Below are 16,659 nucleotides of genomic sequence, written 5' to 3'. Positions count from 1 at the left end.
ATAAGAAAGTCAGTCCCTATGTGTCTCAATAGGAAGGTTTATGAGGCGTGCATTCGCCTATTATGACATATGGCATGGAGACGGTAACACTGACGGTGCGGAGCAGGCGAAGACTGGAATCCACTCAACGCGCGATGGAAAGGGCCATGCTGGGGGTTAGCTTACGAGATCGCATCCGCAGCTCAGCCATCAGAGCCAGAACAAAAGTCTGCTGTGTTATTGAGAGAATAGCAAGACTGAAATGGAGGTGGGCAGGACACATGGCCAGAAGCGAAAACGACAGGTGGATGAAAAGAACCCAACAGTGGAGACCTTGGACGTGTACTAGAGAAAGAGGCCGTCCCCCTCTAAGATGAAAAGACGATATCGTAAAGACAGTGGGGACAGGCTGGATGAGAGTTGCTAAGGACAGACAGGAGTGGAAACAGATGGAAGTTCAGCAGTGGACGTGCGAAGGCTGAAGAAGAAGAAGAATGTTTATACTCCATTGACTTTTATTTCAGCTCTCTGTATAGTACAATGCAGTACAAACATGTTAGGTTATGACGCTTGTCAAAATATTGCTATGTTTTCCGTTCTACGTAAAATCCTCAGTAATTACGTATATTATCAGAATGTCGAATCACTTCGGAAAATATGAAGTCGGAAATATGTGGTGAACATAATTGACATTTATATAAACTGATTCAAAGGATTCCAAAAATTTATATGCAGCATAATGACGTTGCATGTTTGTGATCTTCTTTGGCTAAAGGTTGAAGATATCAGTTGTAGAATTAAAAAAAAACAATCAACCCAAAGATGAAATGCATTCGAATCAGTGGTAGGGAATGGATATCTCTCAAAGACATTAACGGATTATTACAAGAACATTTTATTCTTCAACATAAATCATCATGCAATAATGGAAGTCATTCAAAATCATTAGGGGGACTTAAAAGGTAAGAGGAACTTCACCTTTATTAATTGACAAGACAACTGGCTCGTATTTATGGCTGTTCACTGCTCATTTTTAATGCTTTGATATATTAATAATGATATAATTATGAATCCCAAGATATTCACAATATCTAGGACAAGTCATATGAAAATTATAGAAATTAATGTTCTGGAACTTATTCTACGATGACTTTTATCGAAAATCCTGTAGTAACTTTTCGTTTATTTTAGGGTCTCCAATTAATTCAGATCATTATATAAATTCACTCACATTGAATATTTTCGATACCGTCTGATATAATGCAGATATAAGAATATCAGGGTTACTGACCCCTCAAACAGTGTAGACCCCTGTTAACCAGATATGTGAAAGTTTGTAACACTCAATTCCAAACGAATATATATGTTACGGCTAAAGATAGGTGTGGACATAAACTTAAGTTAAGCCGGCTAAATTTGAGTGTAACCACAGCACATCGGCTAAAAATGTGGAAGTCAATATAAAAGTAGAAAAGTATTGGCAAGACTTGAAGGGCGAACATTTTCGGCAATTGAAGAAATGTAAAATTATTGTCATTAAAAATAGTAACAAAATCAAACTATTAATGCAATGCATTTCTTTTATTTCAAACTAGCTGACCCGGCAAACCTTGTTTTGCCATTTAAATTATTTCTAGGGTAGATAACCTATAAGTACTCTATGATTGCTCGATTGGTCGTAAGTAAGATGTCTAAAACACTGGTGTGTGCACTTGACACTTTTTGCATTCATCAACATTCCAGAAAATCGGGGATATGGGAGCAGTTTCGTGGCGGCGCCACCATGTCATTTGCTTCGTTCTATCCTTGTTCTACCAAAGGAAGTTCAATGATACTCTGTCGTTTTATTTTGTTTTGCGTTGATATCGAATATCGATCAACGAGTTCAACATATGAACTAGCCCATTTTGGCAGCTGTTAAGAAATATTTGTGATTTACAGTTTAATTTTCGTTGTAAAAACAAATCTGTCAATATTTCAACGTTATGGAATAAGGGTTCGAAGGAGTATTTACAATTCTTCTTCAAGATAATTTCCGTTTGACAAACTGAATTCGTGAGGGTGTTAATTCAATAGGATTTCAATAAAACACAGTTGATTGGTCAAATATCCAATAGATTCAGATGACGGAAAGGGAATTTTCACTACATCAACTCAGGAAGAATATTTGAAGAACAGACTCAAATAGATTTATGTTTTTTCTGATTCTCAATACATGCTCACAATTCACATTACGTATTTCCAATACACTGCTGAAGTCGCCACAAAACTTAGCTATGTATATCCGTCCCGAATATTCGTTCATATGATTTGGTTATGCCTCAAATTCCAACAACACCGAATTCTTAGCTGTAATTCTTGATTGTCCATACGGAAACTGAACTTACTGAAGGACATGTTGAATAAATGAAAGTTTTACACCCTTTCTCGAAACTAATACAATTTCACACACTAATAATCTTTTATAAATACAACATATTCGTATCGTAGGAAAGTATTCAAATTATTTTCAAATATCAATTGACAATGTTCTGTCAAATTCTAAACAGCGCTACCTACAGTGGGAAAAACGAAACTGGTCCCATATCCCCACGAAATTAAAAACAAAATCGAATCAGTGAATACACCAGAGTTTTAGACATTTTAGTCGTAAGAAAAAAAGGAATGCCTTTTTTTCTGTTCTGTACAATTGTTTTTGGTAATATTTTGTTATATAAACCTTGCCCTAACAATAATAAACACAACAAAAAAGGAATTGTCCAATTTGGTGCGATCGTTTGAACAATAATGCATTTTGAAGATATAAGATATTTTTAATAGCAGAAAAGCATTCAATTAAGCATGAACACACATATTTGTTCCTACTCTGTCTCAACGCATTTTTATTAGCGAAGCTAAAAATATAAAAGCTTGATGACAAAATTCGAGACGAACATGTTATTTTGAGTATGAGGGAAAACTGTAGAAAGAATGGTTATCTTTCATCTTGTTATAATAATTATAATTTGCAAGGGAATTGAATGAGCAAAAGGAGAGAATGATGTCGCAAACTTGTTCATCAAAATAACAAAGGTCAAATTCTGGAGAAATATGAGTAGCGATACCCAATCTTGTTTCTAACTAACTGGACTATTTGGCTGATAAGCTTTACGATGACTGCACGTGAATCCTCTCTAATGATTCATCAAAGGTGGTGACAGGCCGTATGCTGAAATCCGCATGTTCAATGACTTGGGAGGAAATTTATAACAAAATCAGCTAGAAAGAGTGTTTTCAACGATTTTCATGTTCATAGTTCTTTTTGTTTTTTTTGCAAAAGTTGGAATAGGTTGGAAAAAAATTGCAACATTAGGAACAATCGTGTATATTTCGTAGAAAATTTTTCCAGAAACCCAATTCTTGAATGATTGGCAAAATACACTTTTGTTCACAGAAAAAGTACTTCATATCTAATGACTAATATTTCATTTCGTAGTGAGGTCATCTTCTCAGGACAATTGACTATTCACGTTCTCATTGTCCTCTAGAAAACTGTATATCTAACACTGTATGTGAATTGATTTTAAAAAACTTAGCCTAGATTTGAAGAACATTATTCTCCTAAACAGCCAAGTCCCAGAATCTTGAGACTTGGTTCACGGTCAAGAAGAAGGGGGTCCATAGAAGAGGAGTCTCGACGATGTTCAGGAGGAATACTGTCCAGCAAAAGAGGATGATTAAAAGCCCATTTGCGCAGCTCAAAACCGCCCGCCATGAGCAGATCCTGAATTTGCTGTCGTAATTCAAGAGCTTCAGATTCGGATGAACAGCCTGTCAAGATGTCATCGACATAAATCTCATCCAGCAATATACGCATTGCAACAGGAAATTTAGGCCCCTCATGCGAAGCCAGCTGCCGAATGGTCCTAAGTGCTAAATAAGGAGCGTCAGGAAGTCCATTGGTGACAGTGTTCAAACGATAATATTGGAGAGGTTCCTGTTTGGTGAAACGCCAGATTATGCGTAGATAGTCTCTCTGCTCAGAGCGTATCTGAATTTGTCGATACATCTGTCTGATATCGGCAATGAAGACAAATCGATGCAGACGAAAACGAAGAAGAAGAATAGAAATGTCCGCTTGCGGTTTGGGGCCGGTAAGCAGAAGATCGTTAAGGGACGATGCGCAAGATGCGTTGAAGAACACTCTTATCTTAGTAGGTGGCTCATCCGGACGATGTACGGGATGATGAGGAATATAGTACGGTTCATATCGAGGTTGGTCAGATGATTCAGGAACCAATTCCATATGGCCGCTTTCGAGATAATCTCTCATGAACTCATGATAGGCGCTGCGAAGGTCAGGGTTATTATCTAGACGATGCTCTTACCGAATAAACTGCCTAGTCGCAACATTGACAGAGGTGCCCAGCTGATGAGATGATAAGGGCAGACCAACAGACCAACAGTATAACGGCCGGTGGAGATATGGCTGACATCAGCGCGATACAGGACCTCACACTCTTTCTCAGCGGGTGTCAAGGGGAGCACGTCAGGTACCTTATCGAGTTCCCAAAACCGTCGTACGATGTTGACAAGTTTCTGATCCGAGTGCTGCGCAGAGCTCAGCGGAATAGTTTGAAGATCAGGAACGGCAGAAAGACCCATCCTATCAATGGATGAGATTTGAGGATATGCGTCAGGTGAGAGAGTCCTGTCACAAGAAGAGGGGCAGGCAGACACTGAGCGAGGAGCGTCATGCTGAGAGGATGATGAAAGAGACACAGCGGATGACGACCCTGCAGAAGACGATGGAGAAGTATCAGAAGAAGAATTGAAGGCACTCACTGAGCGAAGGGAATCAGGATGAGAAGACGACGGAGAAGACACAGCAGATGATCCCGCAGAAGATGATGGAGAAGTTATCGGACGTGAAGCCTGATGAGTTCTTCGAAGACGCCGAACCTGACTACTGACAGTGTCAGGTGAGAACAAGACATGCTTGGTCGTTTTGCGATGACGAGCATATGGCCCATAGAGTACCCAACCTGAGGTGGTAGATAATGCACCCGAAAGCTCAGACGATGGGGGAATCGTGCCAGGAACAATAAAGTGAGGAAACACATCCGAGCCAATCAACATCCCTATGGTACGAGGAATATAGAAGAGTGGATCAGCTAGGGTGAGATTCAGGCCACCGGCCATTGAATGCTTTCACAGGAAGGGGATCTATGTGGCTGTCAATAACGTATGCTTTGATGATACGATGAGGAGGATCTTCCTGGTGACAGAGGGTGACGTATGCGTATCCTTGGATGCGAAACTGATCTGCGTTACTCAAGGTGCGTAGTTGAATATTTTCAGGGTGAATGTGCAGACGAAGCGTGGAGGCCCAATCTCGGGTGATAAGGGTATGTTTGGCAGCCTGAATCCAGATGAGCGCGGCCGAACACGACATTCCGTAGGTTATCTAGATGAATCCAAGCGGTAGGCATGAGGTAGTCAGGATTATCGGTCTGGCGCAAGGAAGACCGCGGAGATGAAAACAGATGACCAGAAGAGAACAGACGAGAAGACGAAAACAGTTGATTATTCGGCGAGCTTAGACGATCGCAAGAAGACCACACTTGTAGTCACTCGGAACCACTTCCAGAGGTGGAGCAGGAATGACGGGACGGTGGAGCCCGAGACGATGCTGAGCCTGCTGATATAGAGGTCTCGCGATATCTGCCCCTTACTGAGGTGCCCCAAGAGGTAACAGCGCGGGTTGGAGACCTGGACACTACAGAAGGGGAACATCGGTCCGTCGAAGGGGACTTTTCTTCCGTGTGAGACACTGAAAGGGGCGTGGTAGTAAGTGCCTGGTGAAGAATCGTATGGTGTCGTCGCCCGCACGTGTGACAGCACTGATCCGAACTACACGAGGTAGTTGCATGAAAAGACGACATGCAGTTTCTGCATAATTGTCTTTCAACCACGAAAGCTCGCCGTTGATTAATATACATGGCCTTGAACTCACGACACTGGCGAATGGAGCGATTCGACGAGCAGAACACACACGCGGACGACGAACCAGATGAGGTAGAGGGGCGTGCACCAGCGTAAGCCGGACGGCGAGGGGACAGACCAGACGATGAAGGCACAGATGAGGCAGGAACAGACGCTGAGCCTACTGATGATTGAGGTCTTGACGACTTCTTCGGCACAGACGCACAGGAAGAGGGGACAGAAGTGGCTTTCCAACACTCTCAACTGTCGATTGGTGAATTCGAGCAATTGAGCTAGAGAGGGAAAGTCATCAGAGGATAACTGCCCCTCGAACAACTAGCAAGATGATACGTCGAGGTTGCGCAAAGCCAGGGAGAACAAGAGGTAGTCTGCCAGATCTGATATGGGCAATCAAAGTAGATCTTCAGTGTAGTCTTTGCTGTAATAAATTCTGAGTCTTCTTTCAAAGTCAAGTTACCATCCAATCTAACACCCAAGTATTTAATGGACTCTACTTCACTCAAATCACTTCCATTTATTGAAATCATTATGTTGCTCTTATTAACTTGTTTTATTCTACATTCATTCCCGAACAGCATATAATGCGATTTTTCGAAGTTTACCACCATCTGATTATCCCCCATCCATTCATTCAATGTTTCAGGATCTTCATTCATATCTGTTCGACCAACATATCAATATCATCTCCAATTATATATATCATTGGCATCGGCATCGGCAACATTCTCAGTGTACAATGTTTCCTGTATTTTACGATATCATTTATGTACACAATAAACAGTAAATTACCCAACGTTGTCCCCTGTGGAACACCGTCATCATTTTCAATACTGGATGATACCTCCCCACCAAAATTTACCCTCTGTGTTCTCCTCGTCAAATATGATGTAAACCAATCCAGGACAGCTCCATCAATTCCTATTTTTTCAGTTTCTTTATCAGTAAATCCCTATTTATTGTTTCAAATGCTCTTTTAAAGTCAACGAAAACCGCCAGAACTATCTTATTTTTGTCTATATTTCTTACCCATTCGTTATGTATGTACACTACAGAGGTTTCACACGAATGATCAGCACGAAAACCTGATTGGCCATCGAAAACTACATTAGTTTCAACCAGGAACTTCAATAATTGATCCCCCACAACCATTTCCAGTACTTTCTCATATATAGGTACTGTATGAACACCCCTGAACTCTCATAAGGAAGTATTATTCACTTTTTGGATCGGTATTATCACCGATTCCTTCCAGCTTTCAGGAAAAACACCACAATTAAATGATGTGTTCACAATGACAAGCATCCCTTTACCCATCACCTCGAATATATCTCGAAAAAATTTTGTATCAATGCCGTCTGGTCCGCATTTGTTTTTTGAATTTTTCAACAAAGTTTTTGAGTCCTTTCATATTGATCCTTGAAAACTTTGAGAACTCAGAGTATCTACTCATTCTCGATAAATAGAAAGCGTGGTCATGTGCCCTGATTGTCTTCGCAATAATGTCGTGTATACTGTCCGCAAAAAATGCATTGAAATTGTTCGCTATCTCATTATTATCAGTAACTAATTTTCCATTGAATTTTACATTTTTTACTTGTGATCCCTGTTTATTTCCTAATAAATTCTTCAACTTTTTCCATACATCACTACTGGAACAATTTTTCACCATGTCATAATAATAAAATTACTTTTTTTTTCTCTAACTTTTTTCAGGGAGTACATCTCATCGAATATCTGTTCAATAGGATTGATAAATTCTTAAAATAAACGCTCCATCCAACACTCCTAACGGTAACGGGTTTTTAGACCAACATTATACAGGGTGGCCATTTGAAAACGAAACAGACGAGATTACAGACGAAATAAATTTTTTCGATAGAAATGCTAGGACAGGTCGATTTTTGATTCGAGGGGGACAACTTAAGATGTAGGTTACGGAAGCATAGCGCTTCAACCCTTGCTACTACAACCCTCACCCCCAATTTTTGAATAGGGAAGATGGGGTGAGTGATACCTCATTTGAAAGGTATTTTTATACTGATTTCAGCACAGTAATTGTTTTTTCATTTTATGCATTAGTTCTCGAAATATTCATGCGTTTCTGTCCAAGAACAGCTACTTCAGCTGCTTCATTTCTTTCCATGTTTCGTTTTTTATTAGCCACGGACCCGGTTTCTTGAAACTTTGACACTAATTCCAAAACATACTTCCTATTAACATGTTTATCTAACTGTCGTTGATTAAAGAATTCTGCGGTTCTATTCGCACATTGATTGTTTGCAAAAAAAAGTGAAATTATTTCCACCCGCTCTGCAATTGAATAAACCATGTCGAACAATGAATTAGAACACATACAAGTCTCGATTCCAAACTAAGAATAATTCACATGTCAAAGAACCAGTAAGCCAACTTAATGATCTGTTCGTAATAAATAAAAAATTATCGAATCTCATTTTTTTGCAAAAGATATGAATTCCATAATCAGCAAAATGAAAACATTATTGAAGCCAACTGAGAAAACACTTCATAATTAAGTCGGAAATCGTTTCACGAATTGGGACTGGAATATTTCTGTGGCATCATTGATGATTTGATTTTCTTACCTGGTAATCTGATTAGAGATATGTACGTATTTGGACTTTTTGGAGATTTCTACTGCAAATTATATCGAAGATAATTTAGATTGAGTTTCAGCAAGATTGAGCTCCTTCGCAATACGCTTTGTTTGTTCGACATCTTGATTGAAGATTTCTATGTCAGTGGATTGGAGGAAGGAAGCCACAGTCATGGTTGTTTTGAAGCTCAAAATGTCGATTTTTCACAAAAAATACTACAAGTGCCATGAAAACACCACTTCATTTTCAAATACTTAGTTGAGAATATTTTGAGAACTAATGCATAAAATAAAAAAACAATTACTGTGCTGAAATCAGTATACAAATACCTTTCAAATGAGGTATCGTTCACCTTATTTTCCCTATTCAAAAATTGGGGGTGAGGGTTGTAGTAGCAAGGGTTGAAGCGCTATGCGTCCGTAACTCACATCTTAAGTTGTCCCCCTCGAAACAGAAATCGACCTGTTCGAGCATTTCTATCGAAAAAAATTATTTCGTCTGTAATCTCGTCTGTTTCGTTTTCAAATGGCCACCCTGTATTATATAATAACATTTATCAAGGATAAATATCAAGTCTCAAAATCGGTGAAATTATATTCAAACTCACCATTTTCTGTGACGATTACTTCAGTATGACCACTTCCGTAGGTATGAATATGGTCGATAGCTTCATCCATGTCTTTGACCACTTCAATGCAACACTCTAAAGCACCATACTCGTGCTTCATTGTCTTACACTGTGGTGGGCCAAAAGTAAGAAGTTCACTAAGTTTCGGTCCGGAATAAATTTTTACACCTTCCTTCTTCAGCATATTGCAAATATCGGTAAACATAGATCCTTCCATGAGAGATTCGTGAATCAGGAGAGTCTCCATAGCATTACAAGCTGCTGAATAATCACATTTAGCATCCCTAACAATTTTAAGAGCCTTTTCTGGACTTGCATCTTTGTCAAGGTACACATGGCAAATGCCTTCAGCATGTCCAAGGACAGGAATATGTTGAGCTTGCGATTGAATACTCCTGACTAGATCGCTAGAACCTCTTGGAATGATGAGATCTATATGTTGTTCCATAGACAGCAAATCACCAATTTCTTCTCTTGTTGATACCTGATATATAATTGTTGATTATCATATAATATGAAGGATAATGTGGAAAACCTAATAATAATTAATTTATATCATACCAAAGAAATTGCAGTTTCTGCTCCAACTGTTCTCAATGCCTCTTTTACGAGTTCCATCAAAGCCTTGTTGCTGTAGGCTGCCTCCTTTCCTCCTTTGAGCAACAGTCCATTTCCAGAAGCAATAGCCAAGGCAGCAACCTGAGGTAGCGAGTCTGGTCTAGATTCGAAAATTACCAGTAATACTCCAATAGGAACGGTAATTTGTTTCAATTCCAAGCCGTGTGCCAGTTTTGTTTTTCTCAAAACCCTTCCCACATTATTGTGGCTAGAGTCAGCTATTTGTTTCAACCCAATGGCCAGATTTTTCAGTTTAGCAGGGGTGAGGGAAAGTCTCGACAATAGAGGTTTAGCAAGGCCAGTTTTTGAAGCTTCTTCTAAGTCTTTGGCGTTTGCATCCAGAATTTCGGACTGCTTGTCAATCAGTAAATCTGCCAAAGTATGTACGCAAGAAGCTCGTTGTTCCGGAGTCAATGTTTGTAGAACCCTACTTCCAGCACGAGCTGCAATGAAATCATAATCATTAAAACCCATTAACTATTTTCCTGCGTGAGAATTGATCCCCCATCTCTTTGGGTGATTTGATAGTTTTAAATTTATCACTGTTTTCAAGCATATGATTGAAAGAGACGGATGATCAGTTATGATTCCCATATGAAAGTGATCACAAAAAGTTTTCATTTATCTTATGTGACTTGTAAACATGAGTGTACGTCTTTTAAAAAGGAATTCATGTGCTCGTTAGTAGTAATCATTTAGGCCGAGCCCCCATAGAGGCGCTAGCGACGCAGCTCAAGGTTTCGTGAAACACAAGAAGACAAGACAAGCAACTGCACCTAGGACGCTGGGCAGGCCAGTGCAGGACCAAAGATTTGATACTCTGGCAGAACTGCGCCTCACTCGACTATGCGACACTTGCGGAGGGCATACAGAAAACCTGAAGCACAGGCGTACGTTCCACCTATTTGGACATAGACAATATACATATTTAGAATGTAGTCTATGGAGAGTAGAGAGAAGTAGGACGAGCACTGCTTCCGGACCACAGATTTTCTGTTCCTAAATTATGTACCAGTAGACAATTCATATTTATCCGATAGATGTGCTTGTGTCACCCAAAGGAAATAAATTTTTCTGTAAATCCCCAGGAAATGTTGACATTTCACACAAAATATCTCACAGAAAAAGTCTCGATTTCCCAACTGTTAGGATATATTCATTTCCTCACTGTTAGGAAATGATAGTTCCTTACAGTTAGTGTTCTACATTAATGATTGGAAACGCGTTGTCTATAAGGAATTAATTCATATTTCGAAAATCTCGATGCATTGCAGAAACCTCTTCAGTTTTATTCGAAGCTATTTGAAAGTTAGTACAGTTATTGAAAATTGGAGGAATATTATTAGAAGTATGAGAAACATTTTGCACAACATGCGAGGTGGTATGGTTTTTTTATTCAATATTTTGCACTGTGAAAATTTTATTTGCCACCTAGAGCTTATTGTTGGGAGATTCTTCGATATAATGTCCTTCAGCAACGTTTGATGATTTCCATCGACCATGCCTCTTTAAACTAGTTATGTCGGCACCAGAGTAAAACAATATTGATGCAGAAGTCGAAAGCAGTGAGTATATTCTCTCGGATTTTCCAAGTTCAACTAACTAGCAACTATTTTAGGCATTCTTCTGAATTGATGTGTTCCTACTAATTGTCTACAACCGTTTCCGCTTTGATATGTGAAGAAAATCGGTCACTGTTCATATTTTCTGGTCTTTACGAAACATAGTTTCGACAAAGATTCAAGTGCATCTGATTTACTAAAAATGGTCTTGATTTTTTGCTCTTCAAGTCAGGTATGCTAATTAAAAAATTCACGTTCAAGTCTGGATGGTTGTGTGCTCATGCGGATATGTGTTCTGGTTTCCGTTCGGGTTTCCTCAACAGGTTCTGCAATCGCTGGAGCACCACATTATGTATAACTTTGTGCAATGGTGTCAAGTTCTGCGACTGATGGTTCATATTTAAGTATTGAAACATCCACTAATAATTTTTCGAGCGCATGTGGTTCACTGATATTTTAGAACCTCTGAGAGTGAGTACGTCTTAGCGACTTTTCGACTCTGAGCATGTCAGGTGTACTTCAATCGGGTTCGACTTCGATCTCTGAGTATCCCCTTTTCTGTTCGGGTCGACACGGAGCAGGTTCTCCGATCACGTTCGCACTTCCCCGAGTTTGCGGATAGAGAACGATGGGTTCTGTCAAGTGTGAAGTTGTAACTGCCAGCAGAGACAAAAACCAGAGAGTTCCTCTTTGGAAAAAAAAATGATTTTTTGAGACGGTGCAACTGAATATGGAGCAAAAATCTCGAAGTTATTGACATTGGAATGATGTCCTATTGAGATAATTTGAAGATGTTTTTCAGATTTCAAATTTTCTGCGGAATCATTAAAGCAATGTTGAATTCAATCTGATATTAAAAACAAAAGTTGGTCCACTTCCGATGCTTCGACTCTGCTTTTCCAAATATAGGAAATCCAATTAACTTTTGGACAAACAAAAATCAAATAGTACAAATATCATATAAGCACATGATTAGGTTATTAATATTTATTGCTTGGTACATAAATACATCACACAAGCTAGCAGCTCTTCTAGTCAATGGTTCACGGAAACTGAGCTCAGCACAATGAGGCCAGTTCCTGCTAAATTTCGGTGAAACGTTGGTCGTTGTTTTCTTGAGGTCCGAGGAACTGCAGGAATCTTGGAAGCACCAATACCCAAGATAATTCTGATATATATCGTGTTCTAAAAAAACACAATATTTCGGAATGAACACTAATTGTTTTCACAAATTGCACTTATCGAATGCATAGGTATTTAAATATGCTACGTCGTTGGTTTTTGTCAATATTTGTATAAAACTTTTTTTGGAGTGCCAAAATAGGACCACAGATAACAGAATCATAGAATAGGACGCGGGAAAAAGTTGTCATCTCGTCTTGACAACCATTTGAATCTCCTAGGTGATGTCGACAGAACTCCTAGTACGTTCGGGTTTGAAAATGACTGGAACCGAGATCTAATCATAGAAATCATATTATATATTATTACTCTAGAATGCTAATCTAGTAGTGAGAAATGCGGCGAAAAATTGACAGTGGTCGTTAATACGAATGCGCATCATTTTAACAGTTTATTTTCGAGTAGAACGTTGCCGAGTTCCTGAATATTCTGTCGATCGAATCATATAAAGAGGGAAAAATTCAAGTATCGAAGGTATAACGTCGGTTGTTGGACAACAACGCGTTTTTTTTTTCAGTCGATTTGTCACTGTTGCATGATCTGCTCAGAGGTAAGGAGTTTCAAGTGACATTTTCTGAAATGTTCTTGTGCACTTGTCTATCATGTTAAAAATAATAAATGCAAACAGAAAATTCAAAACTTGAATAAATTATCGAATTTCACTGATCGCGAAGTATTGCACTAGATCAGGATATTTTGAAATTTTTACACTGAGTTTATAATATGCACTCGTCAATACTCAGGTACCAGTTCATCTAATGAAATTTGCGATAATATTGAATTCCATTGGTTTGGATCTTTTGGAATTTTGGTTGTGAGTACCAAATATTTACTTAGTAAGCACCAGTTGTAACCATGAAATTCGGTATAAAACTCCAATATTCAGACAAGTCATTTTTCATTTGGTCAAAAAATCAATGAATAATCAATAACATCTCAACCGACAAATTTAGATTAACACACCTTAACTCCGAGATCCTGATATAGTTTCATTGAAACCTAGAACATCATTGTACTGATTTTCTAACAAAGCATATACAAACATCACAATTAGTCGTCCATGCATGTGTTCAATACTGATAAGAAGTGCCGTATGAATCGAAAAATAGGTTTTTTTAGCGAATGAAATATGTTTATTTCTCATTTAAAGCGGCTACACACTCCCCAACTCGGTCTGGCCGACAGCCCGGGGTTGGATGTGAAATCCGGCCGTGTGTAGCTGCGTCCGCCGACAGAGGATTTTTTTTTTTTTTTGGTGTAGCAGGGGGAAAATCTGCAAATCAGACGAACCACCCTCTCCTGAGGGGGAACAAGTGTGGGGTTTCTCACTCTCCTGAGCTCGAGACCCACTCAAAACCCTTAACTGCTTCTTGAATTTTGGTTTCGGGCATTTGCCTATAAACTGTTCATCTCTTAGTCGGTGCTTAGAGGATTTGTCGGGTCTTGTCGTATGGCCTAGCCATGGTCCAACCGCACGACCGACCGAATGGGATCGTGCGGAGTTCTGTCGGGTGGAAGCGGGCACATTCTGTATTCAGATGTCGACGGGAGAGGTACTCGTTGATGAAAGAATTGTTGTAGAAGTAGCAGTAGAAGTAGTTTTATTCAGTACAGAAGTTATTGTATATACAATAAAAGTGACATCGTCAAATTCAGTAATCTAGTTCAGTAAGTTGAGCAAAAGGTGAACCACTCAGACAACGAAAATTGAACAATTTCATTCCAAGATAAAGTGGAGATTTTTCGGTTATTGTCAAAGAATGATGAGGATGAAAGAAAGTTGACATTTCTATAAAGATCGCAAAATACACCATCTTCAAAGCATCAAAGTCCATTCTGGTTCTCAGGACACACACTGAATATATTACCGAGTTTAGTCTTTTCACGGGATTGTCTATGTGGAAGATCCATCTTAAGTTATTATCCAGATGAACTACCAGAAATTTCACAGATGTGGAGAATCTCACACCATCTTCAATTTCCTGAGGTACACTCACTGCAGATCTACCAGTACTGAAGACCATACACTCGGTCTTCTTGAGATTTAAGATGAGACGATTCCTCTTACACCATCTATTTAAGCTATCAAGTATCTTCCGTGCCATCTCCAAGGTGAAGCCAAAAGACGGGGATCTCAAGATAAGATTGGTATCATCCGCAAACAGCACACACTCCAAAAAACCACCAAAAACATGATCACGCAGGGCCGATGGAAGATCATTTATGTAAATTAGAAAAAGCAGTGGTCCAAGAACACTACCCTGTGGCACACCGGCTTTGCTCATTTCCTATGAGGATTGATATTCATTTCCATTTATTACCATTTTTACTGTCTGAGGCCTATTCCTTGAGTAGCTTCTATGCTTTCTGTGAGCATTTGTTGTTTATTTCTTATCCCATACTTTTCCAATTTTTCCAGTAATATTTCTGTATCAACACAATCAAATACCTTTGACAGATCCAAAAATAATCCAATTGGCAATTCCTTGTTTTCTAATGCTGTTACTATAGAAGTATATAGCTCAAATATTGCTGTCTCAATATCCCTTCCCTGAATATATCCATGTTGACATTGTGTAAAAACGTTGAATTTTTTGAAGAATTTTAGAAACGTATTGGCCAAAATTTTTTCAAATATTTTGGAAAATGTGGACAGGATGCTGATTGGTCGATAGCTTCCAGGGTCTTTAGGATCGCCTTTTTTGAAAATTGGTTTTACAACAGCAATTTTTAGGTCTTCTGGGAAAAAACCATCCTTGAATGATTTGTTCATAATATGTGCTAGAGGTGCTGCAATAAGATGTATACATGCTTTTATTACTTCCAAAGGAATACCATCCCAGCCTGATGATTTGGAGTTTTTCATTTTCCTAACTATAGCTATTATTTCATCTTCAGTGATGTCAAACGAGTAAAAGGATTTTTCCTGACGTGGTATAGGTTTATTATTTTTTTTTAAAGATTTAACAGAGCGATCTCTCGAATCACCTTCACTCTCCGCCATCTTCTCACATTTTGTCACGGAGAGCAAAATTTCCACCTAACTCAAAGAAATGTAAAGGGAATTTAGATGTGGTATGGGACATATTATGATGTACTATCTTCAAAAGATTATAGCAATAGAGATGCTTGAAATCAGGCCTTGACAATGTTGGTGGAAAAAATGGAGATCCTCAGACGAAAAAGCGTGTGTGGCCACAGTGAAAAAAATTGAAAATATGTTGTCTATCAACAAAAGGAAATATGAAAGTCGTAATCCATTCTGAAATAATTTTGGAAATCATCACTATCCAATTCCTTGAGCGATCTCATATGACTGAACTCGTTCAGCTAGCCATTTTTTAGTCTACTTTCGTCTTTTCTTCATTTCTCGAAGTTGTACAAGAGATAATGCTGTTAGAGCAATTCCTATTTCTTTTTCTCGACACTCCAATCATTGATCCGCGGGGTTGCAGCAGATTGTCGAGCAGACATTCGAATTCATTTCATCATTTGAATGTTTACGAAATGATATAAACAGAATATTCACTATAATTGATGAAGAAGATCTGGGTGCTGCTCGTTTGGTGCGGGAGTATTCGGCGTTGCGTCCGCAAGGCGTTCTTAGGTTCTTCGTAGCTTATAGAGATAAGAAGTGTACTCTTCAGCCTGTCGGCAAAAATACCTTCGGAAAAATTCCGAGTAAGGTTGCTGAATGGTTGGGATTAGATAATCCGAAAATGTATACAGGCCATTGTGGAAGACGAACATCCGCGACTTTGGTTGCCGATGCGGGAGCCTCAATGACAACACTCAAGGGACATGGTGGTTGGAAAAGTTCGTCTGTTGCAGAAGGCTATCTGGCTGACAGTATGCTGCACAAAAATAAGGTAGCGAAGATGATAGCAGGTGTGGAGGGAGAGCCATCTGCAGCATCACAGTCTTTGAAGACCGTTTTGGGAGAATCGTCCGAGACTGCTGCTGCACGGAATGTTCTCAAGAAAACTGTAGTCTCGTCGACGAATAATTATGAACAAGATATTTCTTCTTCCTTTGTATCTGGTGGAAAAACTTTCAGTGGAAATTTCAACAATTGCAGTTTCCATTTTGT

The 16,659-nt window shown here is 39.1% G+C and overlaps 1 protein-coding gene across 2 annotated transcripts in view; it reads right to left on the bottom strand.

The window, feature by feature from the left end:
• LOC123314688 (delta-1-pyrroline-5-carboxylate synthase) overlaps nucleotides 1-16,659 on the bottom strand; it is a 183,707-nt gene that overhangs the window by 39,463 nt on the left and 127,585 nt on the right. For both annotated transcript variants that reach the window (XM_044899992.1, XM_044899993.1), the window contains exons 5-6: nucleotides 9,769-10,268; nucleotides 9,187-9,691 (exon numbers count right to left, since the gene is read on the bottom strand). In XM_044899992.1, the coding sequence (XP_044755927.1) occupies nucleotides 9,187-9,691; nucleotides 9,769-10,268 (1,005 nt within the window). The remainder of the gene's footprint in view (nucleotides 1-9,186; nucleotides 9,692-9,768; nucleotides 10,269-16,659) is intronic.

This window comes from Coccinella septempunctata, chromosome 6 (genome assembly GCF_907165205.1).
Source record: "Coccinella septempunctata chromosome 6, icCocSept1.1, whole genome shotgun sequence".
NCBI lineage: Eukaryota > Metazoa > Arthropoda > Insecta > Coleoptera > Coccinellidae > Coccinella > Coccinella septempunctata.
This window is presented reverse-complemented; position numbering and strand designations above follow the sequence as displayed.